We start from the raw sequence: 25,403 nt of genomic DNA on the forward strand, positions 1-25,403 counted from the left end.
TCAAGGATTCAGCCTCCGCGCCTCGTGACCGCACTGAGCTGCCCCGCTTCCTGCGTGCAGTGGCTCAGGATTAGATTTAATCCTCAGGACAGCAGTGTCCCAGAGGTGCTCTGGCTTCAATCCGCTCACGGCCTAATCCCCAAAGCCTCAGTCACTGCTGCTTCAATTTATTTCAGATGCATTTGGCTTGGGTTTTTTTTTTTTTTTTTTAAATGTCAGTGTATGTGACAGACAAAGAAATAGATGTGGAGATGAAAATTAAACTCTATAGTCATCACTTGCCAAAATATAAATGTAGACTTCTGAACTTAAAAATTGCATAAGCAAAAAATAAGGTTCAAAGCCCCAAACTTTCTAGGTTCTTGAAGCTGAAACCAGTGAATTCTATCAGAAGGAGCTAGGCTGTGGAGGCTGCATTACTGAGCAAGATCGAAAGGAGACCTCCCACATGGTCCCTGCCAGAAGCGATGAGGCAAGGAGTTCTGGCATCAACTCCAGTCCACATCCAGGCCCGTCCTTTCTTCCTAATGCCACGGGCCCAAGGTCTTTGGACACTAGGAATTGTCCACTGGCTGCAGTCTCAAGGACCAGGCAGAAACAATGTCCAATCAGTGCAGGGATATTGGGACCCTCGGGTGTTGCAGCTATACACCTGTGAGTCCACTGCTGGGCTGATAGCATTCCTGGGCTCAGCCAACACACGGTGTTGGAAGCCCAAACACACTTTTCTAGTTGTCCAGAGCAGGGGCCTCTTGAGATGTGGCTGTCACAGCAGAGTCTTCTTTAAGATCAAGAGAAATGTCCACAGTACTCTGGAAGACATGCTGGCTAGCCACACACTCCATGTCGCAGGAGCCTGGCCTTGCCTAGGCCTGCCTTGCACATGTATATAGTGTATACAACTGGGACCTATACTTTAGGTGCAGATATAGTCATGGCACAGATATGAAGCAGGATAGTTCAAATATCACAGAGCACTTACCCTACAAAACTAATTTGTAACCTAGAGCATTCACATCCAAAGTGAGGCAAGGCCGGGCAGCCATCAATGGCTCTTATGCAGCACCGCAGTATTCTGCAGCATTCCCTGTCTCCTCCTGGCCTGGCCTTTTTGACACTGAGGCTCATCCATGCTGCCAGGTAACAGGTGTGCGTCTCAGTCGGTATCACACATCTTATTGCAAGGCAGAACTCCACAGCATGACCACTATCACAAGGCCACCAGGTCTCCTACTGATGGCGTCAGCAGCCACTAGCTTGGGTCAGAGAAAGAAGCCACTGTGGCCTGGGGGCTGAGTGTCCACGGGGCCACGTCAGAACTCACTTCGCCCAAGTTTCACATGTCCTGATGGTGAGAATTAAAGGTCTTCCTTATGTTTATTTATTTTGCCTTTTTTTTTTCTTTAAAGGTTTCTTTTATGTGTGTGAGTGCAGTCACTGACTTCAGACACACCAGAAGAGGGCATCAGATCCCATTACAGACGGTTGTGAGCCACCAAGTGGTTGCTGGGAATTGAACTCAGGACCTCTGGAAGAGCAATCAGTGCTCTTAACCGCTGAGCCATCTCTCCAGCCCTCCCCCACCCCCGTTTTTTGTTTGTTTGTTTTTTTAAATAAACCTTAATGTGGCAAACATTCTGAGCATGGATATCTCTGCACAATATGGCTTAATCAGAGAAAAGACTTGGCTTGTAGCAGAAACTGTAGGAACAAAGGGTATTTACACTAACATGTTGGCAGACCTGACTGGCCACGTTCTACAAAGCAGTGCAGTTCGCACCTGAGCAAGCCCGCAGGGCATGTGGGCAGGCTGCCATCCTAACTCCTGCGTATGACCTTGTTTGTGAGTTCATTCTCACTGTGCGCTCCCTAAGAACCGCACGCTGTCCGCTTATGGTCCTGTGCTTTGCTGTAGCATTACTGCATTTTGAAAGATGCCACCAAAATGACAAGCTGGCAGAGTTCCTGCATGCCACCGTGCACTCGTGCCTTCTGGGGGCAAGGGATCGCCTATGATGCCTTTTCAAAAGGACATACAGTAAACATATAATTTCTCTGTTGGTATTGATTATTCCATCCCAAAATGTGTGTAGAGTTTGAAATCTAGTACTTTAAAAGGTAGATTTCTAGTTGACCCAATAGCATTTATTGACTAGCTTATTCATTCTTACTGACTTAAATGTCATTTTGAGTATAGTGAAACAAAAGTAGACATTCTCACCTGTCTCTGACCTTTATTCCTATGTGACATTTTGATTATTCTCTTGTATGTGACACACACACACATGCATACACACATGGACATGCATGCATATACGCTCATAACCATGCACCCGTGTGGAAACCAGAGGACAACTTCAGATGTTGTTCCTATGTGCAACTCACTTTGTTTTGTGAGATTAGTCTCTTATGGGCCCAGACCTTACCAAGTAGACTAGGCTGGCTGGCCAGCGAGTTCCCAGGGACCCACCTGTCTTTGCCCCTTGGAGCATTTATGCCTGGCTTTTTAATATGGGTTCTGGGAACTGAATTCAGGTCCTATGAGTACTTTACTGAGCAACACACACACACACACACACACACACACACACACACACACACACACACACACCAGTCCTAATAGCATGCTCTTATACAGGTTTCTTTCTCCTTTTGTCTCCACAGTGTTAGAACTACTATACCCTACATCAGCAGCTGAGAATGGGTACGCCTGTGCAAAGGGAGAGCGGGAGGCAGGCAGCTTTCAAAGCCCAGCACCACGAAGCAGGAAGAGAGTTTGCAGCTAGACTGTCCCATGCAGTCCTCCACTTTGCCCTTGAATCCCGGCCCCAGACAGGCCCTTTGTTCAGTAAGACCATCTGGCTAGAGACCTCATGTGGCTACTGCAGTCTCCTCTCCTCTCCAGACTATTCCACTGAGTGGCCTTTGTCCTCCCATCCCAGCGGAGGTCCCTGAGTCAGCAGGGACCACAGCTTCTGCCACAACTTTCCTGTCCCAGCACTGGCCTCGGGCTTATGCTAGAACTCTCCTTCAGTTCTAGCACACGGCTTCCTGGTCTCCACAAACCTCTGAGCCCCGCGGATGCAGGTGCAGATGGGGCAACCTGTGTCCTTTCCCACAGAAAGCTCTGGCTGTACAATTGAAGCAATGTGACTTGGCCCCAGAGGTCCCACAGGATGGTCGGCTTGTATCTGACCGTGGAAACACAGGCAGCATCCCCTGCTCTCCCAGATCTGGTACTCGGGCAGATCCTCTGCACCTAATTCCAGCTGCCATGCCAGGGGTTCTCAGACCCACCGTGGCTATTACATATGGTACCTGAGAGGCCTGTCCTGCCTGGCTCCAGAAGCTCTAACTCCACTGATCTGAGGGGGTTAAGAGGGGAATCAGCATTTCCAGAGTCATTGGGGAATGGTGGGGATGCAGAGGTCACACCTGGACCACCAGAGTAACCATGATGTAATGCAGAAACCGTAATTTCGGAGGTGAGGGGTGGAGGGGGTGCTGAAAGGGAGGCTGGGTTCTATGGAAGAAGACCAACAATCTTGTCATGTGTCAGAAGCATTCTCCCGATCTATCCATAAGGGGTCTAAAGCAGCAGAAATCTGTCAGTGCAGCCCTTCAGAGACTGTGCCCAGTTCTGCCCTTTTCAGGGGACCTAAACACTACCATGAACCCCAACTAATGCGACCAGTGGAACTGCTTCACATGGCCATGGTGCTGTCAAATGACAGCTGGGCATTTTCACCCATTACTAATCACAAAGTTGGGGTGGGGACCCTTGCAGGCACCAGAAGCACGCACACTTTTGGGGACCTTCTAACCACAACTCTCAATCCTGAGACACTAGTCCTCTGAGTTCCCTACCCTCTGAATCCTTACTCCATCAGAGTAAATATGTCTCATCAGGTGGTTCTGGCTGTGCAGTGCTCCCCACTCGAAATCCTCCCCAGGTTTCTTTGCCCAGTGGAAGAATGCTTTGTTGAGGCTTCCGGCTTATGATCAGGGCCCAGCTGTCTCCTGGAATATCGCATCCCTCTCATACACAGAATATGGGATGATGACTCGTTTCAGACACTAGTACACCCAACTCAACAGGGCAGGCCCTTCAAGGTCCACAATGACCACAGCTCAACACCATGAAAATGATGAGGGTAGTGTGGACAGGAAGGGCCAATCCAGTGGCAGGAGGGGGTGGGGAGAGGTGAGGAGGACAGGCTGTACTAGGGCTCTCCTCTGCATAGCACCACAGGGCATGACTCTATGCTTCTGCAGAGCTATAGTTGTATATCTTTCCTAATGGGCAGAGCAAAACAAGGGTCCTAAGGCATACCCAGATCCCACAAGTGGGTTCCTTTCCAGAGGCAGCAGCCCTCACCCGAGAAATGATAGCGAACGTTATAAGTTGAGATGTCACATGAACATGTATGGGTGTCACAGCTGTACACCTCTGTCTTTACATGCCATAGATGAATGCTCATATTAAAAGCCTACTTTCTGGGATACATAGTACGTACGGGTGGCACAACAAAAGAGAGGGTGTTCAAACTGCATCCGTGTTTGGGGCTTTCTCCAGGCATCAGATTAACAGCCACAAACGTGGAGAATGTTACACATTTCTACTCTGTCTTAGTTAAGCAAACGAAAACCCCAAACAAACAAACAAACGTATATGCTTCCTCAAGATTGAAAAATAGTTAAATATTCTTTAAAACAACGATTCTCAACCTTCCTAATGCTGCGATCCTTTAATACAGTTCCTCATGTTGTGGTGACCCCCCGCCCCCGAACCATTACATTATTTTGTTGCTACTTCACAACTGTATTTTTGCTACTGCGATAAATCTTAGTGTAAATGTCTGATATGCAGGATACTTGACATGAGACCCCCAGAGGGGTCTCGATTCACAGGCTGAGGACCAGTGCTTTAGAATATCAACATGAGGCTGAAGGTTGATCGTACCGGGAGTCCTTGCGAGCTTTGCACAGCTACTGTGCCACACAATACAGACAGACAACAGTGTGAAACCCAAAGTGCTCGTGCATATTCTTACAATGCTGGCTGCATACCCACATTCCCTGGAGAACTACAATAAGCACAAATTTCACCTGAAAGGGAAAAAAAATTTCCCGGTGGAACATACTCACATTTAAGTTGTTACAAATCTTATTCTAGTACACTGTTTCTGGAAGTATTTCCCTGTGTCTGAATATGGCAGGCATAGCCAGATCCAGCAAACACATATATGCTACAACTTGCTTGTCAAACACACACATCGGAACATACTGAGTGAACTTGAGTTCATTTACAAGACAGGCAAAAATGTGAATTTTGTTACGTATAAGCTGTAAAATACATATTAATTTTTGCCAAGACTTAAAAACTATTATGTTTAGCCACATAGGGATCATGTATAACAACATGGCTGCAATAAGATAATTAGTAATTGCTCAATATAAATATTAAACTCTAAAATGTATATATTCCATTTTTTAATAATATGTGTGCATAAGTCTTTTGATATTTGGACTTCATAGTGTTCTTATCCGTGGAAGCAAATAACTTTCTGAGTAACTTCCGAGACTTAAGTCTCCAACAAAGACAAGACCGAAGGAGCTAGTTGAGCCAGAGAGCATCCGGTCCCTATTGCTAAGGGTGCTCATCTGGCCAAGGGTAAAGATTATATTCCCTTCCAACACTGGTATTTAGGATCGACAAAATATCTGTATGATTGCTTATTAATTTTTTGTAAATAATGTCATCTCAATAGTAAAGATCATCAGAATGGCATTGGTCCTCCCTAAAAACCTGCATTATCCAAGCCGCTGGCACGTACCACCCAACTCCACTCTTCCCACTGTCCAGCGGCTCTCTGTGTACCATTATGGCAGTGCCTTTGGTACCTTGTCCCAACACATCACATCTGTGACCTCGGCATGCTCCGCCACACCACCTGAAGATCTGAGCTAGGACTTAGTCAGTCTTAGCCACCTGTCCTGCTCCGTTGACCGTCGCTCACCCAGACCCACAGACTCCCCTTACCTCAGAACAAAGCAGCCCTGTGAGGTCAAGAGGATCAAGTTGGATGTGGGAACCAGACAGATGGTTACTCTCCCCGTTTAGAGAAGATGAAATGCTAACAGAGAAAAATTAGAGTGATGTTTTGTTCTCAACCGAAAGAGGCCACCCATCCCATTGGCCTGGGGTGGGAACCGCGTGACATCGCCCAGGCACATGTGACCTACTTTTCGCCCAGCTCCCCTTGTGCCCTTGGAGGGGCACCCTGCACTCGTGGCTGTCATTTCAATGGCTCCTGCCCCCAACAGGATAGAACAAGCCAGTGTGCCTGCAGGACATATGCATAGCAGCTCAGCCTGAAATGGGGAGGGGGGATTGGCTAGCATTAATCCCAACACAGCTTTTCATATCAGACATTGTCATTGTGCTGACCATTCATATACAGCTTGGGCGGAGGCGGCTCCCTAGCCATTGACTACAGGGTTGCCTTCGATTGACTGGAGACATTTGCAAGTTCAAAGAAAATTCCTCACCAGGATTAGGTATCCAAAATGGCACAGACTGGAAATTCTTGCCTTCCCTGTTTTTAATTAATTTGTAGTCAGCCCCGAGAAGCAAGCCTATGCACACACTCAGAAGTAGAAGAACATGCTAAGTCATTTAAGATGGTCCAAATGTTGGCTATGATATGTATGCTCAGGCAGGGACTGAGTCAGGACCTCTAGGCTCAAGTACCTGAGATCTAAACGGAGGGGTAGCATGCATATTGGCCACCATCAGACTGAGCAGTTCTCCTATCAAGCAAGAGAGAGTGGCTACTTTGATATTGATATGTTAATTTTATCCCAGCAACTTATGTAAGATCAGAGGAGGTAATGACCAAAGCATGAGCAAGCCTGTATAAGGAAGGATAAGGATGGGTGTACATCTATAGAAGGCAGACTGCATGGTGGAAGGAGCTGGTCGCTGCGAGCACAGAAACTGCTAGTAACTCTGCAATGCCCACAGAATGCAGCACAGAAAAGAAAGAGGGGTCCTGAAGCCTCCCCAAGCAAACAATATAACCAATGGATATGCACTATAGAGAACTAATGTAATTGAGTGCTCCCCAGAAAGATCAAATGTCTAGGACCTGCAGTGTAGGGAGGGGAGTGGTCTAGGCTCCATCACTGTATCTTTTAAACAGTACAGGAGCAAACTGCACACATCTGACTTCCTTTTTGCATTAGTATGACACAGTAAATACTTCCCTATGTTAACTGTATTTAGGCTTAAGTAATAGTGCCAAATTTCTGATATTTCATTGTATAACATAAGTAAGATTTCCATTCCTGGATTTCATGTTTTAGTGTGTAGGACTATAAAGAAACTACAATCGGTGAGTGTGCCAGATGTTTTGAGTTGGTCTATTGAGCAATGCTGCAATACTATTGGGGCAGATGTTTCCTCTCAAATATGTATGTTGAAAATCAACCTTCAGGCTAGGTGTGGTGGTGCGCACCTGAAATCCAGCATTCAGGAGGAGGCAGAGTCAGCCAGATCTCTGGAAGTTCAAGGCTAGCCTGGTCTACATCAAGTCCCAGGTCAGCCAGAAATATATAGTGAGAGTCTGCCTTAAAAAACAAAAGCAAACCCAAGAAAACTAGCGAGATTAATCACCGTGGCAGTACTGGGGTCTACGAAAGGGGATTGCGCTGTAACTTAATCATAACCTATATAACCCAGCTGGTGTCTCACAGGAGGCTCAGGGAGAGTAGTTCCGCCCTCTTGGCCAAATGGCCCTCCTGTCAAATAAAAACACAGTATTTGCCTCTGCAAGGGATGCAGAATTCAAGGAAGCTCCACATGGGAATCAGCCGCATCGCTATCAGACATGAACAGGCTTCCTGACCCCTCGATCTTGGGCTCCCAGACCCTAGGACTGTAAGTGGAAGATCTGTGTGGGTTATGACTTACCTAGTCCTGGGAAAGGGCCCCCTCCCTTTGTCTTGTGATCTCCCTGGCATGTATTATTTAGAGCATATGATTTCAGGGTCAAAACGACATAAATATGTCAGGGTTGCATGCCTGCAATGCCAGCACTCAGACTTGCTGGAACTCCCTGAACGGCCATTCATTCAGGTAATGTGTGCCTGGCAGAGACCTCGGACCTTCACACGGAGCTCAGCAAGTCCTAGAGGGATGTTCTGTGTAGTGCAGGGAGATGGCTGGAGGAACCAGGTCCTTCAGGAGCTTGTGGTCACAGATCTGAGGCCTCTCCAGCGGGGTGAGCCACTATCTCTTAGGATCAGGGTCCTGGGTAGAGGTGAGAGAGGGAGGGCTTCATCTTACCTGGGAATTAAGGCAGACAACAGCAGGAACCTAGCCAACCCAGGACATTGACCAGGCAGAGACCATGTTGTAAGAATTCTGGTGTCCAGGCATACCAGGGCCCTTAACATCTTGAAATCAGAGTTCTACGATTGCCTCTATGGGACCTTTACAAGAACTACAAAATCATCCCCTTTAACATCACCTCCTGGGAGGAGTGGAGGACTCACCTGGTTCATAAGGCCCACTGCATCCCTTTCCTCCCAAGCGTATATAAGTATTCTACCCCAATAATTATGTGGGGTGGGGCCACAGGTATAGCGAGAAATTCTCCAATGGTGTATAGTTAGCTGCCTGTCCATAACCTTCCCATGCTCCTGCAAGCAAGCTCTTTGTCTATGCTGTTGTAAGTCACTAGTTCACTGAAACACAGCGGGGTAGACTCATCCCTTGGGTCTGTCATTGCCCTCTCTTTCTGGGATGAGCAAAAATAGGTTCTTCGGAAAAAGCCACATGGCATAGGATGAGCTGTGTTTGCTCTCTCTTGACGCACACCCAGACCTGGGGCCCTGGCTTTGCAAACCCTTTTCTACCCTAACCAACAGCTCACAACTCTACTGTCCAGCTTAGCCACCAAGGGCTGATCCATGAAGTTCCCTGAGGACTGGTAAGGTCCCAAAGTGGGGTGCAGGCCTGGCCAGAGGAATGGCGGAGGTGGCTCAGAGATTGCTTCCCAAAACATTTCTCCCACTCAACCCAAGTGATTCCTCAAGAACAAACCCTCCAGTCAGTTGCTCTGTGGTTCCACTACTACCTGAATACAGGGCCTAGGTACATCCTTGACACCAGCGTCTGTACATTGAGACCCTTACTACTGCATGGGCCCTTTCTAACAATTTCTGGGAGCTCCCACGGGGCTTCAGATCAACACGCAGGTCTGGGTTCTCCTGAGCCTATGGGAGGCACTGAAAGAAAGGGTAAACTTGCGGCCTTATCTCTCCCACGGTCTTTTGCTTTCCAAAACTCATGGTGTTCATCCAAAGTTGCAACGAGCAGTAGAAGTCTTTATTCACTACCACATGCTGAACCAGAAAGCACCTGACCTTCGTACTATCCATATCATCAGAAAACATTATGCATGACGATGAGCAACCCAAATTAAATAATTCTTTCGACCATCGTATCAGCGAGCAGAAAATAGGAATAAAAGCCCATGGCGACCGTCAGTGTTTTGGCACAGACTTCCATTCTCCAATCCCTAAGCCTGTGCTTGCCTCATGATTCCGGGCTCAGGCCAATTCCAGGAGGGCGGTCCAGCTTGTGTGGGTAGCCTCTGGGGTGGACTGGGCCTACGAGTGTACATGCGTAATTTGCTCTCAGCTTTGGGAAAGAGTCTAAAGTATATACAGAACCTCAGGGCCCAACAGAATAGAACAGGACAGAACAAAGAACAGTGCCAGTGCCAACACGTGTGTTCCTTAAAGCTGAGCCCGGCCTTGCTGCCACCGTGCCTGATGAGCAAATAAACAAACAGGAGGGCTTCAGGGCAACTCACCTTCCCCCATAGGCAGGCTCTATGGTTCAAAGCAGGTCCATAGATTCAAATGCTGAAGTACACTGTGGATGCTCAGAGCACCATCCACCAAAACTGGAGGTCTCTGGCAGGGCTGGCTTGGCTGGAGCTCACCTACCTGAAAGAGAAACAGAGGTGAGTACCAAGCTCTGAACTCCGGGGCCTTGACCTTAGTTAGGACTGATCGGCAGCCTTTCTTTTCCAAACATTCAGCAGAGCCATTCAGACACCCCAATGTCTCTGAAATGGCCAAGTCTAAGGTCTACAAGGGGAGGATATGGACCAACAGAGATGACCTTGGGATGATGCCAGAACGGTACACCAGAGGCAAAGAAACACAAAGAAGGTGTCTACTTCATAACAGGTGTCCTAGAGGAGGTGCTCTGAGGAATCGTATGACTGATCTGCTTATAATATTTAGCATACCTGTCTTCTACTTACAATGTTTAGCATATAAACCTACAAGCTTTAGCATATGTATCTATCTATTTAGCATAGGCACTAGGTTTAAAATGACAGTTAGTAGATACACACTAAGTGCATTGCTGGATTTCTAAGTTCATAGTCCAGGCTCTTCAACATCACCTTGCAGGGTTGCTGCTGGAGCTCTACCTCCCCTCCCCACCCCACCCCCCGTCCACACTGCCTTCTCCTCCCCAGCCTCTCTACACCCTCAGCCTGTGCTCCCGTGCTTTGGGAATTCGGATTTGGTGCCAACACCAGACGTTTGATTTCTAGACCCAAGCATCGCTTTGCCATTATCTTCCTTGCTATTTGTTACTCTGTTCTACGGGTACATATCTAGAGCACACACACATGATTAGTAGGGACATTGCCTCTAACAGGATTTTGGGCTTGGACCTGCAAGGTCAGTGAGCCAACAGTAATCACAACCTGGACAGTGTCCGCCTTTGCCAGAGCCGTCCAGATAGCAGCTGAGGGAGGCAGTCTCCTGCAGGTGTGGGCAACTCGCCCACAGCATAAAGTTCCAAGGCAACAAAGGAGAACACACCGGTGTGAAGGGATCCCATGCCAGCCAAGGTTGAACAGAACCCACCCCACCCTTCTTCGTGGGTTCCAGAGCTGGGAAAGCTGCTGCACAGGTGTGGCCCTGAGCTCTGAGTGCCGGTGTGTGGGAGACCAGGTCACTTGAATGTATATATGGTATATGAACTAAGAAAATATTTAAAAAGTTAAACAAGGGGGGAAAGGAGATGCCTCACTGGTAAAGGGCCTGCTTACAAACATGAAAACATGAACGAGTTCAGCCCCAAGCACCTGCATATAAAGCAAAGTGCAGCAGCATACACTTACAATCCTAGAGCTGCGAAAGCGGAGGCAGGAGGATTCCTGGGAGTTGCTGGTCAGCTAGCCTAGCTAGATTGGTAAATTTTGATAAAAGACTCTCTCTCTCTCAAAAAAAATATAGAAAGGACAGCAATTGAGGGCCATACCTAATATTAATCTCTGACTTCCACAAACACATACATGTGTGTGTGTACTTGCATATACCATGAACACCCATGCGCGTGCAAGCACATACACACATACACATTAAACAAAATAAGAGTCAGGCGTGGCTTTATCCACCTGCCACTCCAGCGCTAGGGAAGCCAATGCAGGAGGATCATAAGTTCACGGCTAGCCTACAATACATAGCGAGACCTTCACTCAAGACTCCAAAGACTAGGACATAAAGCAGTGCTAGATTGTTTGTGTGGTGTCCACAAAACCCTGGGTTTGATCTCCAATACCACACAAAGAGATCCTCTATTAAATGTTGCGGCATTAGCTTGCCTCTGTCTTTATCCCATCCCCACCCACAGAACCACACTCGCACAATGTGGCGATCGAAAGCGCACAGCCTATTTGTTCCCATACTGAGAAACAGGTGCTGTAGGAGGGGGACTGGAACCCTTAAATGGGTGAGTGACATATAGGAAAGGAAACTGAAGCTGTAGCCATGAGTGGCGAACACCACACAGCCCTGCTCATGTGGGATGCTCGGGCATCCTGCCAGAACCATGTAGCATCCCAAGAGTTGCAGTGAAACCTTTGGGAGAGAATCCACCCCAGGAACCCTTGAGCCCTGGCATCACCAGGTGCCATCCTCGGGTAGAGGCCTTGTCTAGAGACCCCCCTCAAAGGTGACTCACTAAGGTTCTGGGTTTAGTGACAAGCATTCTGAAGACAGTGACGTGCCGACATTAAAAGGAGTGTCTCGAGAAAGCCCGTAACAGCGGCACCTCCCAGTCCCCTATCCAAGGTCCTCAGAGTTCTAGGGTGAGAAAGGGCCTAAGCAACGGCAGGTTTTCTCAAATCGGAATTGAGAATTCTCAATCAACATGGGGCAAGAAAAAGAGCATAAACCCCCTCCTGACAGTTGCAGTGAAGTGGCCAGGGCACTTTGTCGTGAAGGAACAATAGAACCTGCAGGAGAAAGAAGGGGAGCTCTGTGGGGTTCTAGTCGCAGGGCGATGGCCGCCACGGTGGAGATGGCAGAAGTGGGGGGTAACCTGTGCACAACCCCAGAAGCAAGGCCAAGAGTGAGGACAGACAGCTGCTTCAGGACCGACTCCTGGGCCCCCAGTCAGGAAATGATATACATGAGGACTAACAGTCATGGACGAAAGCGCTTTAGAGGGGCTGGGGCAATGGATGACGAAGGTGCTCGGAGCTGTGTTAGGGACGTAATGAAGGGTGAGAGAGCAGAACGGAGTTTCTCTCAGAACCAAGGGAACTAAGACAGTGCAAGGCACCGTGTGTTCATCACCTTTCCAGGTCTCCCATTCTGGTTGTTTGTTTAAGCTTTATTTTATGTGCATGAGTGTTTTGCCTACTTTAGTATGCGTGTCACATGCATGCAGTACCTACAGAGGCCAGAAGAGGGTGTCTGATCCTCTGGAATGGAAGTTTCACATGGTTGTGAGCCACAGTGTAGGTGCTGGGAATTGAACGGCTGTCCTCTGCAAGAGCGTCAAGCGCTCTCCACCACCAAGCCACCTCTAGCCCCTTGTGGCTTTTGCTTTTGTTTAAAGCTGCATTTTGCTATCCAGCAAGAAGGGATGCTTCTGGAGAGAGATGCTTGGTAAGCCCCGTGTTCTATAGCACATGTCTCCATCAGACATTTGGCCTTGTTAGTGCAGACACCATGAACCTTTAAGAGGATAGACAGGGGAGGAGGGCAAACGATAGAGAATACAGAACCCTGGACCCCTGGAATGTGAGAGAGGAAAGCGGGGGAACTCCCAGCCTGTGAAACCAGAGATCTAGGAGGTGAGATCCCTCCTGGAGAAAGAAGGAAAAAGGCGTCCAGTGCTGGACGATGTCATCGGTCTGTAGTGTCATGATTCCTGCAACCCTTCCCTCCCAGCACTGCACTTTTGTACACATAAATGGCTGAGGTTTGTGCCCCCCAAAAAAGAGGGCAGACAGGGAAAAAGGCACAATGTAACCCCAAGGGTAAATGACCTTCTCAAAGTAAAGTTCATTACACTTTGGAGAAGAAACAAAGGTTTCACTGATGGCAAAAATCACACTGAACGCGAAGCCACCGTGAAGCAGGACACTGGGTTGAAAATACTTGAGAGTAAACCTGAGGCTCTACTGAAACCGTGTGTCCTTCTCTTATCATCCTTCCCTAAACAGCACAGTCCAACTACTTACAGGGTATTGCACATTAGAAGTGATCCAGAGATGATTTAACATAGGTGGTTGACGTGACCGGGATGTGCAGTATGAAGCCACTCTCTGAACTTCAGTGTCCATTGGGGGGCGGGGTGAGGGATAGGTCCTAGAACTAAGGTCCTAGACATGTTGAGGGTCAGATATAAAAGTAAAATGTAGAGCACTAAAGGATTATAAAAGGAGAAGATATAAAAGAGGTATAAAAGATATAAAAGAGATATAATAGAGGATTGTAAAAGGAGAAAATATAGACAACATACCACATATTAAAAAGATATACAGCACAGAGGAGCATCGTAAGTACAGGCTTCGTTCTGAGGGATGGGATGATCCCTCAGTTATACCAGAAGGCACATGTACGGGCTTCACTGCCTACGCAAAGTTCCAGGTTAGGGCTGCAGAGCTGTGCTCTCTATGGGAGCCCCAAAGACTTTACAAAAATGAAAGCTAAGCACAAGGAGCAGGCAGGAGCCCATTAGCGTGATCCACAGGAGGAAAGGGGCAGGGCCACAATGTGGTCTCCAAGCCTGAGTGAGACCCAGCAGGTACTTCCTCCCCCAGGGACTGCATTTACGATGAAGTTGTTTGGCGAGGAACATACAGGAACTAGGTAGCAGGAGGCAGCTATATGAAGCATGAGCTTCAGGTGCAAGGAAAGGCAGTATAAACAGAGAGGATCAGAGCAAGTGCCGTCATCAACCCACTGGTCAGGCGATGAGGGGTCAGTAGTAAGCAGGTGGGGACACTGGCAGTACAGAGGAGACAGGGAGGATGGGATACCAACTGAGCTGGGGACTGCAAATGCATCTTAACACGTTTGAAACATCCATCCGAAACCCAACATACAATCTGTAGGTCACAGAGATCAGTCCTGGTACATCTGAATAAAGAAGGGAGGGGTCAGAGTGCAGTGATATTTCGTTACAATGTGCCAAGAGGGTGGCGCTTGAGTTTATACACTTGTTACTCAGGCATGCTAAGTTAAATTCTGACTATCTTTTTACTCAAAATCATAGAGGTTTGTGGCCAGCCTGGATCTTTATGAAGAGTTCCCCACCTAAGGGAGCCCTGTGGGAAGAGTCCACGTGCCAGCTTTCTGATGCCATTGGTGGTCTTCACCAGTTTTAGATAGCCTACAGTCACTGCCTGGTGATTCCTGATTAAGACACTGTAGCTAAATAGTAAGACATAGTGGCTGAAACTTAAGATGAGGAGCTGAATGGCTTTGACCAAAGGACAGTCTGCATCATGTTAGGGGCATTCAGGAAAAGACTGATTACATTAGCCAGCAAGAAGAAGAAGTGTGACCCACAGAGTCATTCCTCCTACAGGACTCAAAGGCCTGGAGACCCAGCACCTGTATAGCTGAATAGGAGACAATGGAAGTCCAGGAAGCCAGCTCGGCTGTCCCTTCTCTTCACAATGGGAATGCCAATGGGGAAGAGGCAGAGGTCAAGTGATAAATTAGCTCCCTTGCTTGTCTCCTTGTCTGCTGCTTTGAGGCCCCCTAGGAACAGCAGCAGCAACTATCCTGACGTCTGGCTGATCAGGCCACCACAGGCAATAATATCAGTCTGAAAGGACAAAGACCCCAAGTGTAGCATGTTTCTCTTGGGGACACGGCAGCCACAGGTAACACCCTCAGGCACTTTGTGAATATACAGACTGTGCCAACCAATCAGGCCCTGGTGCACCCAACTGCCTGGGCTCTGGAAGCATCTGGCCAGACTCAGGGGCAAGCCAAGTATCCTACAGCTCATCCAGCCAATCAGCGAAAACACAGAGCTAGGGAGCTCATCTGAACACACCAAGAAACCAGTAGAAAGGAATCCAAGCAGAATGGAGGCACATGGACAAAATGGGTAGTCCCAACTCTTCACTAACGGGTTAGTGGCCATTACAACAGCTATCAGCTTGGCCTCTGCTTGCTTCACTGTACAAAGCCCCCTACTTTTTATTTAGCTTTAAAATTAATGTGTGCATCTTTTGTGGAAAAGTACAAAACTGTTATGGTCAATAAAGAAAAATGTTGCAAACTAGGGAAGAAAAATGTGATTCCTAATTATTTGGCATCCTTCCTCAAGGATCATAGTGTGGTGGGAGTGGCTGCCTGGCTGGCCATGGCTTGGCCTTTTGTCTCCACTTGCTGGATAGAGACAGTCCCTTGGTGCAGCACACTTTGAGACGCTAGCATCTGGGGTGGCCCACAAGACTGCCCACGTGAGCACTAAGTGGCTGCTTCAGTGAAGATCAGTCTAGTCTCCTGCTGCTGGATGTGCTTGTTCAATGCCCTGTCACTGAAGAGAATCCCAGAACTATGGCCCGCCTTGGAACTTGGTATGGTTGCAAAATGCAAAGTTGGCTTCCTTTTAGCATGGTGCTTTTAAAAAGCCTGTATACCAAAGTACTCAGGGTAAAAAACTGGGATAGTCTTTAAAATTCTGCTACTTTGAGGAAGACTTCTCATGACCAATCCTATCATGTACACATGAGTGTGTGTGTGTATGTAATTTCTCTCATGTACATGGAGTCATTTTTATAAACAGGTAATAACTATACAGTGAAACTTGATAGTGTTGACAAATTTGTTGAAATAGAAAATAAAACGCCTCAAAGAGTTTGCAACTTTCCCCTTATCTCTATAGAGAACTGCTCTCTGTAGCCTTGTGGGCCACAGACATGAGGACAGGGAAAACAGAGATGGGAGGAGGTGCCCCGCATCTTTCCTCATCAGGAAAGTGGAGCTTATGCCTCGCCATAGTTCTTCCAGTTGTGTGACTGGGGTCCATGGTAGAGCCAAACAAACATCAGACTCCAAAAGTATCCAGGAGCTATGACATGGATACCGTAACAAAGGGCTGCAGTGAGCACACCCTTGGTACCATCATTCCATCATAGTGCCCAGGAAGGCCCCCGGAATGCTGGGATTACAAGTAGTGGTGAAGGATTTGTGAGGCTGGGGTCTCTGAGCAGTGGCTCTAGACTTGTGGACCCTGGCAAGCCTTGGGACATGGCCACAGCCTCAGTGAGCCATGGCCAGGTCCTAAGGTCAGCCTTGCCACTAAGGAGCCCTCAGAAGACGGGGCCAGGAAGTATGAACATCAAGGAGGACATGGACTCCAGGGATGCAGGCTGAGGAAATGGCTACTGCTGCAGGGGCTGGGTAGGGGATGCCTGCACTGGGGCAGTGCAGAGGGGCTGCTGCTGAGCTAGGGAGCTGCCTAAGCCACGAGAGGGGAGAAGAAGGCGAGACCTGCTTAATTGTATATAATAGGAACAAAGCAGATGCTGAGTGCATTCTTTTGATGCCTCTCCCATTGGGGATAAAGCCTAATTCTGAAATACGCTCAGCATCATGTTAGCTGATGTTATTATTTTGCTAAACTCTCAACTACTTACAGGCAAGTATCCTCTCTCATTGAAAATGCGTCTTTGTTCCGGTCTGTCTGGGTCAGTGCCCTGAGCAGACCTTGGGCACAAACTCCCCAGCCAGTCCCACAACACCCAGAAGAAACTCCACTCCCAGGCGCTCTAACAAGCCCAGGATCAAAGGATCCCAGAATCACAGAGACAGCTGGACTCTGAGGAGTTCTGACACAACCAGGATCACAGCAAGGACAGGCTCCAGTCAGATTTAGCAAGGGCAGGTAGCACTAGAGATAACCAGATGGTGGGAGGCAAGCATAAGAAAATAAACAACACAAACCAAGGTTACTTGGCATCATCAGAACTCAATTTTGCCACCATAGCAAGTCCTAGACACACCATCACACCAGAAAAGCAAGATTCAGATATAAAATCACTTCTCGTGATGATGATACAGGACTTTAAGAAAGACATAAATAGCACCCTCAAAGAAATACAGGAGAACACAAGTAAACAGCTAGAAGCCCTTCAAGAGGAAACACAAAAGTCCCTTAAAGAACTGCAGGAGAACACAATCAAACAGGTGAAGGAAATGAGCAAAACCATCCAGAATCTAAAAATGGAAATAGAAACAATAAAGAAATCAGAAAGAGAGACAACCCTGGAGATAGAAAACTTAGGAAAGAGATCAGGAGTCATAGATGCAAGCATCACCAACAGAATATAAGAAATAGAAGAGAAAATCTCAGGGGCAGAAGACACCATAGAAAACATTGACACAACAGTCAAAGAAAATCCAAAAAGCAAAAAGCCCCTAACCCAGAACATCCAGGTAATCCAGGAGGGTTATCCAAACCTAAGGATAATAGGTATAGGAGAGAGTGAAGACTCCCAATGTAGTGGGCCAGTAAATATCTTCAACAAAATTATAGAAGAAAACTTCCCTAACCTAAAGAAAGAGATGCCTATGAACATACAAGAAGCCTACAGAACTCCAAATAGACTGGACCAGAAAAGAAATTCCTCCTGTCACATAATAATCAAAACACCAAATGCACTAAACAAAGAAAGAATTTTAAAAGCAGTTAAGGAAAAAGGTCAAGTAACACATAAAGGCAGGCCTATCAGAATTACACCAGACTTTTCATCATAGACTATGAAAGCTAGAAGATCCTGGGCAAATGTCATACAGACCCTACGAGAACACAAATGCCAGCCCAGGCTACTATACCCAGCAAAACTCTCAATTACCATAGATGGAGAAAACAAGATATTCCATGACAAAATGAAATTTACACAGTATCTTTCCACAAATCCAGCCCTACAAAGGATAATAGATGGAAAACACCAACATAAGGAGCAAAACTACACCCTAGAAGAAGCAAGAAAGTAATCTTTCAACAAACCCACATAAACCTAATTCCACCTCTTACAACAAAAACAACAGGAAGTAACAATTACTTTTCTTAATATCAACATGAAAATTAGTATTACCAACATATCCTAATCGATTAAAATCCAAAAATATGAGGAAATTAGAAATTTGTTGACTGTCATCCAATAGTCTCTCTAATTTGGTAATTGGAAAAATAGGTCCAATATTGTACAATCCATATACGCTTTCAGTGTGCTTGTATGTAACAGTGTCTTGCTGTGTACCACATAATGGTCTCGAAATCTTGCTTCTCCTATCTCAGCCTCTCTATTAGTAGTATTGTTTATTTCATGTTTTTACACGATACTATAGTTTTCAGAACAGCTTACATATTTCAAAAGGATTTATACAGCCAAAAGAAATGTAGACAATTAAATTGGGAGGTGGCTTGTAAGAGAACGACAAAGAGTGTGACTGAATGCTTTGCTTGACGTTTGTAACTATTGTATCAAGTTTGAAGAAGAGGACTTTTTAAGTTACTCTTTCTCTGAGATGAATGCTTTTCCAAATTATCACAGCCAAAGAACCAGATTCTTATCCTCACCTAATGTCTATGCCACCCTCCAAGCAGAACCATTGTTCATTGAAACAGTGGTGAATGACTTCATGGATAGACCATCTTAATACATACATCATTTCTTAAGTGAATGTAACCTGTTCTTTGTGAGCTGAGAATGAAGATAATCACTCAAGTCAAATAGCTTTGACCATAGCAGGAAGTCTGTATCCAAAAACCATGCCTACAATTCATTCCTTGGTGCAGCAGAACTGTCAACTCTCAGCTTAGCTACAATGGAGGTAAAATCCTTTGGTGATTTGAGGGTCATTGAAGTACAGCCTTATTACAATGAAATCCAATGTCTAAAAATTGTTCTTATTTTGGGCTTGTACCACAGTAAGAGCCAAGATTTTAAGCTCTACTAAATACAAAACAAACAAACAAACAAACAAAAAGACTTTATATATTTATGTTCATTAAAAATAACTAGTAGTGATGTATTATTTTAAAATATACAGTTAATATGTTTAGAGTTATTTAAAATTTATATTGAGAAAAATGTATGTATTTTCAGTATTGCTGTAGACAAACATCTACATAAGACTGTTAAATTGATTGTTTTTTATATCAAACAACTTTTAAAATACTCATTTTTATTGTTATAATATTCTATAAATTTTAAAGAATATGACAAAAAAAGGCATTGTAGGTACTATAGAGGGGTCTCTGGGAGGAGTTGGGGCACAAAAGAGAAACAAGAATGTGATTTAATTCTATTTACTTAAAATATGTTTTTAAGTGTTAACAAATTCAGGTAAATTGAAATCATGTATCTTTTCTCATCATAATGCAATAAAACTTAAATCAATAAAAAAAAGAGAAAAAAAAAGAACACACCTTCCATAAATAACAAAAGACAAGTACTTCATTAGAAAAGAGTCCCCCATTTCATGGTTTGGGCAGAGAGGGACCCACTGAGCCAGCCCTCAGCTGTCCTGGCATGGTCTGCTCCTCTAACTCAGGAAACTCAGAGCATAGCCCCTCAATCTTTAAAAGTCCATTTAAAGGATAGGTGGAGAACACATGAACATACATGCACTCATGCATATCCATATCCATGCACATATATACATTTTATATTTCTTCCTCCCTCTCCCTCCCTCCCTCCCTCCCCCTTCTCTCTCTTTCTCTCTCCTCTCTCTCTCTCTCTCTCTCTCTCTCTCTCTCTCTCTCTCACACACACACACACACACAGTGTAGCCTTCCCAGCATCATAGTCTCTAAGACTCACTTAAGACTCCTGTCCCCCTTTAAATGAAGTTCACTGTTTATAAGTTGAGGTTCTGTCTTTATATCCAGTATACCAATATAGCTTGCTGCCACCTGAGGCTTCTGTCAAGCTGTGTGTTCAAGAACTTTCCAGAGAGGGGCCGATAGATACAGAGGAGGGAGCCAGAACTCCTCTGAGGATCCAGCACACATGACAGTCAGGCATGCAGGGTCCAGATGTCTTGCCTTGGTGTACATCTGCTCAGATGCTAGGTTGTGGCTGGGGTATGATGGAGCGGTCACAATCTCAGTACAGACCTTATCTAAATCAGGGAAGACGCACCTCAAGCTACAGGTCACAGGGCCTCCGTGTGTGCCCTGGAAACAGCAGGTGAAGATGGCCTCCCACTGCCCAGGGCTCAGGACAGCACTTGGGGCTACAGGCTCACATTCTCTGAGACAATCTCTTGGAACACTTGGGGTCCAAAGATGAGGGCAGGGCACTGGGTTGTGGCTATAAGGTTGGCAGGCATGAGCTGAAGCTGTTGTCAATTACCACAACCTGGTGAAACAGAGTCCTGAAGGGCTCTGGGCCACCACCTTCCAGTTGGCAGAAAGTTACAAGAGGCTTCCCCTTTGTTACATTTGGCAAATAATAGCAGCTTCTAGAACAGGCAGGAGGGTGGATCCCACACCGCAAAGGCCCAGGGCACCTAGGCTGACCAAGAGGGTCATCAGCAGGCACCAAAGCAACAAGAACTTTCTGGAGTTTCTTCCCATGCATGGGATTTTAGTGAGGAAGCACTGTACAATGCACATGTACGAGGCCTGGCTGCTTACTACGCATGTCTAGCAGAACTGTCTGATGCTTTTAGCACGCCCGGTTTGAATGCATACTGCAAAAAGCCCAGAGACAATCTCAAGTGTGGAGGAAACGCAGACAGGCCAGTGAGAAGGGGCTCATGGGACAAGAGCTGTGTAGGAAAGTCATGGCTGCCTAGAGCTGAGGTGGTCAATTAAGCACAACTCACAAGCTCTGAGCAAAGGCACGTGGGGCCTTCTTTCTTCCCAGGCATCCCGAAATGTTTTTCATCTCAGAATAGAATATGAAGATCCACAACCTCATCCCATGCCCCCTCGCCCCAGAGTCTAGCCACAGGCTTGAAGAAAAGGTGGGGGTCAGATAAGCACAGGCAGCCACATTCCTTGGCACATTTGGAATCAATACAACTTGGCCATGGAGTCTGATGACAAAGCCCTTCCCACCCAGTTCATGCAGGGGCTCTTCCGTTATCAGGGAGCCGGTAGCCAGCTGGCTTAACCCACTACCAACGGGTTTTCCCAGCCATGCCTGGGTGGGTGGGGTGGGTGTCTCAACAGGATGAGAAGCTCAGGGAGTAAAGGTGTTTGTGGGGTTATGGGGCTACCTGCTGGCGGTGACGAGTCCTGAGGGACTCAGGAGAGGACAGCAAGCACAAGGCTGCATCCCCCAGCATGTGTGAGACCAGAGACAAAAGACAAGCCTGGGCCATGTGGCCATGAGGGTCTTAGGGAGCCAGCCTCGGTAGGAAAATCTCAAGAGCTGCGTCCTATGAGCTGTGAATAGTGACTGGTTCTCTCGCAACAGAACATGATTTCCAGCAGAAGCCATCTAAGGAACGAACTTTAAGCTGAGTAAACTTTCTCCAGGGACGAGGTCTAGTTTAGAGTGGGGCAAAGAGGAGGAAGCCTGGGCAGGAACAGGCATGGCTGGGAAAATCTATGGGTAGGAAACACAATTAATGAAGCACACACTGAAGAAACGATTCTGCCTCAGAAACATGAAAAACTCAAGCCAGCGGAGATGTAGCTTCAGGCATGCTAGCTCTGATGGATGAAATACACTAAGGGCTCTCTACACAGAGAGCTACCCAGGTCACAGCTGGAGGCCCGATCTGTGCCCTGTGCGTGGGGGTGCTAACCCCAGATGCAGCCCTAGCCCCTCCAAAGGAGTCTGTAGTCTGTAGTCTGGGTGGTGTGGTCAACAGAACTTCCATACAGCTCCAGAAACGCATGCTCATAATCTGGGTGCTTCTCCTTGATGAAGCTCAAACGATAAAAATAAGGATTCATTGTGTATGTGAAATCAGTGCCACTAGGTGGCAGCAGAGCACCGTGGCCTGCTCCAAGCACAGCCGTTTCCCTTTCCTCAAAGTCGAAACTGTGCCCTGAGCTTTGGCTACAGCCCAGCACTGAGCCCTCGCAGCACCTGCCTAATCCGACCAGGAATCACCCACATTCCCACACTTAATCGTCCACGGCTATTTCGAGCTCCCAGGGCAGAAGTGAACCATGCTACAGATCTGAAACTCTTTCCTTCCAGGCTAGTCTAGAAAATGCCTGCTGGCCTAATTCATCGCAGCGGGGTGTCACAGTGTTTGTGTGACTTCAGTCAGTGCTCTTGGCCTGTTACCACTTTCCTGGATCAATGAGGCCTTTCTGTGACACCGTTCACTTTCAGAAGCACCGTAGGCGGCCCCAAGGCCCAGTCTTGGCATTTGGGTGGGGGTGGGGGTGGGGTTCCAAGACCAAAGTGGCAAAATGAAATGTGGAGTAGGGGGATACAGTTTTCTGATAGTCAGCCCTGCCTGGGTCAGCAAGGTGTGCTGGTCCACAGCCCTGTGGCCGTGATGCCCTCAGGGTTCAGACATGTATGACAGTGAGTGCTGGAAATGTGTGGTCCAGGCTGTAGGTCTAAGCTGCTGGCTGAGTAAAGACCACCATTGAAAGGGAAACTGAGAGGGATTCTAGGTTCTAATGGAAGAAGAACTTACAATGAATAAGTCCTTCCCTAATGGGGCCTACAACAGCAAGCAGAAATCAGTCAATGTTGGTCTGCAGAGACTGCTAGATACTGGGCCCATTTCAGGGGACCTAAACACTATCATGAACCCCATTTGATGCGACCAGTAGAACCTTTGCCCCAGGCTGCTTCACAAGGCCATGGTGCTGTCAAGTGGCAGCTGGACATTCTCACCCATTAAGAATCATAAAACGGGGGCAGAGACACTTGGCAGGCATCAGAACTATGCACTTTGGTTTCCTCCCTGGTCTTAGACTGGAAAGGTCAGGTAAGATCTCTGAGGACCACGCCCATCCAGACAAATAGCACCCGAGAAGAACCGCAGCGGCAGCCTGCCATCGGGGACTTAAGGCCACAGAGAGGTCTAACCCCTCGACGAGCCCACTCCACTTCTACTGTAAATGGATGCCCAGGCCAATGACCCACCCATCCACCCAGCCAGTATCCAAGTGCTGGTGCCACCGGAAGTGCTGAGCCAGATGCAGTCTCTGCTGTGTCAGGGTGGGTAAGAAACTGCATGGGTCAGCCTTCTCGACCTCACCAGTGAGCAACACCCAGAACAGTCTCTCTTCGTGGGAAAGCTGACACACAACCATGGCCTCCCTCAGAGTTAAGGGAGCCCTCCTTGCTGTCCCAGGACAGCGTTCAGGAAATACGATTGCTTTTGTTATTTTTTGATAGACTTCCCCTTCTCTTCCTCCTTCCTTCCTTCCTTCCTTCCTTCCTTCCTTCCTTCCTTCCTTCCTTCCTTCCTTCCTCCCTTCCTCCCTCCCTCCCTCCCTCTTCTCCTTTCTTCCTTTCTTTCTGAGACAGGTTTTTTCCTCTGTGTAGCTCTGGCTCCCCAGGAACTTGCTCTGTAGACCAGGCTGGCTTCAAACTCAGAGATCCGCCTGCTTCTGCCTGAGTGCTGGGATTAAAGTTGTGCGCCACCACTGCCCGCTGTCTTTAACAGACTTTTAATAGTCAGTTTTAGGCTCACGAGAGACTGATACCCATGAATCCCCTTATATATTCACAGCCCCTCCATTATCAACATCTCCTACCAGAGTACCCTTGCTGTAATCACTACACCAACTATGACACATCACTCCCTTTGGAAATACATTCTACATCAGGGCTTGTGCTTGTCGTATATTCTTCAACTTCGGGAGAAGGTATAATGACGTGTACCCACAAGTGCAGTATCACACGGACTAATTTCATGGCACTAAAAAAGCCTCTGCAATCTTCCCACTCATCCTCTCCAACCTGAACCTCTTGGAAATCACTCATCTTTATTTTATGTCTGTAGCCGTGCTTTTTCTAAAACACTGAGCAGTTGGAATGGTGCAGTCTCTGGCATGTTCTAATCAGCTTTCACTCAATCCTAAGTACGACTTCTCCACGTCTTCTCAAGATTGCAGCTCATTTCTCTTTAGCACTGAATACTGTATCGTCTGAATATACCATAATTTACTTATGGCTTAGCACTGAATACCGGATCGTCTGAATATACCATAATTTACTTTTGGCTTCACCCATTGAAGCGTAGCTTGCTGAGTTCCAATTTTTGTCAATTATGAATGAAGCTATTGTTACATCCATGTACAGATTTCTGGGTGGGCATAACAACACATTTGGGTAGGTATCAAGGAGCCTAATTGTGGGAATCATAAAGTACAAGAATGTGCCATTTGTAAGAAACTAAGTTTCTTACAACTAGTAATAACTAGTTAGAAACTAATAAAGTCTTTCTTCATAAATGACTATAAAATTCTGTTTCTCACTGCAGGGGACATAGGGAGGGAGACAGGGAGAGGGACAGGGAAGGAGAGAGAGAAGAAGAGAGAATGAATGAATGAATGAATGAATGAATGAATGTAAATTCTCATTGCTCCACAGTTCTGCCAGTCTGTAGTCTTGTCAATGTTTTGTACTTTGGCCATTCTGGTAGCTGTGTAGTGACATCTCATTTTAATTTAATTTAATTTCCCTAATGAAATATAATGGGGAAATCTCTTTCATAGATTGGCTACATATGTATTCTTTCTGGTGAGGTAACTGAATTGAAGGAGCTTGCCCTGTGTTTTCCATCATAGTCCCAGAACAGAGCCATCTTCTGTAAATATTTCAGTCTGGGGCTCAGTTTTTCACTCTCCTGACAGAATCATATTCTATAAAACACAAAACTTCTACCAAAATTAACTGCTTCTTTCCCCCATAAATTGGTACTTTCACATTCTATCAGGAAAACTAAATGCCATCTTGATTTTTCTCCTATGTTTTCTAGTTAAGTTTCATGTTTTACACCTAGGTCTGTGGTCCATTTTGAGTCGATGTCCTTTGGATGGAGGGGCCTGTAGACTCCAGAGTTTCCCAGCGGCTGTCTTTGCCTGACTTCACCAAAGATCAGCTGACTATGTT

General features: G+C 46.7%; 1 protein-coding gene across 12 annotated transcripts in view; it reads right to left on the minus strand.

The window, feature by feature from the left end:
• The window catches only part of Pcbp3 (poly(rC) binding protein 3), a 220,614-nt gene that overhangs the window by 56,741 nt on the left and 138,470 nt on the right, over positions 1 to 25,403 (minus strand). For all 12 annotated transcript variants that reach the window (XM_031348496.1, XM_031348495.1, XM_031348494.1 and 9 more), the window contains one exon: positions 9,885 to 10,020. In XM_031348496.1, the coding sequence (XP_031204356.1) occupies positions 9,885 to 9,894 (10 nt within the window). In that variant the 5' untranslated portion in view covers positions 9,895 to 10,020. The remainder of the gene's footprint in view (positions 1 to 9,884; positions 10,021 to 25,403) is intronic.

Source organism: Mastomys coucha, unplaced genomic scaffold (genome assembly GCF_008632895.1).
Source record: "Mastomys coucha isolate ucsf_1 unplaced genomic scaffold, UCSF_Mcou_1 pScaffold3, whole genome shotgun sequence".
In the NCBI taxonomy this organism is placed as follows: Eukaryota; Metazoa; Chordata; class Mammalia; order Rodentia; family Muridae; genus Mastomys; species Mastomys coucha.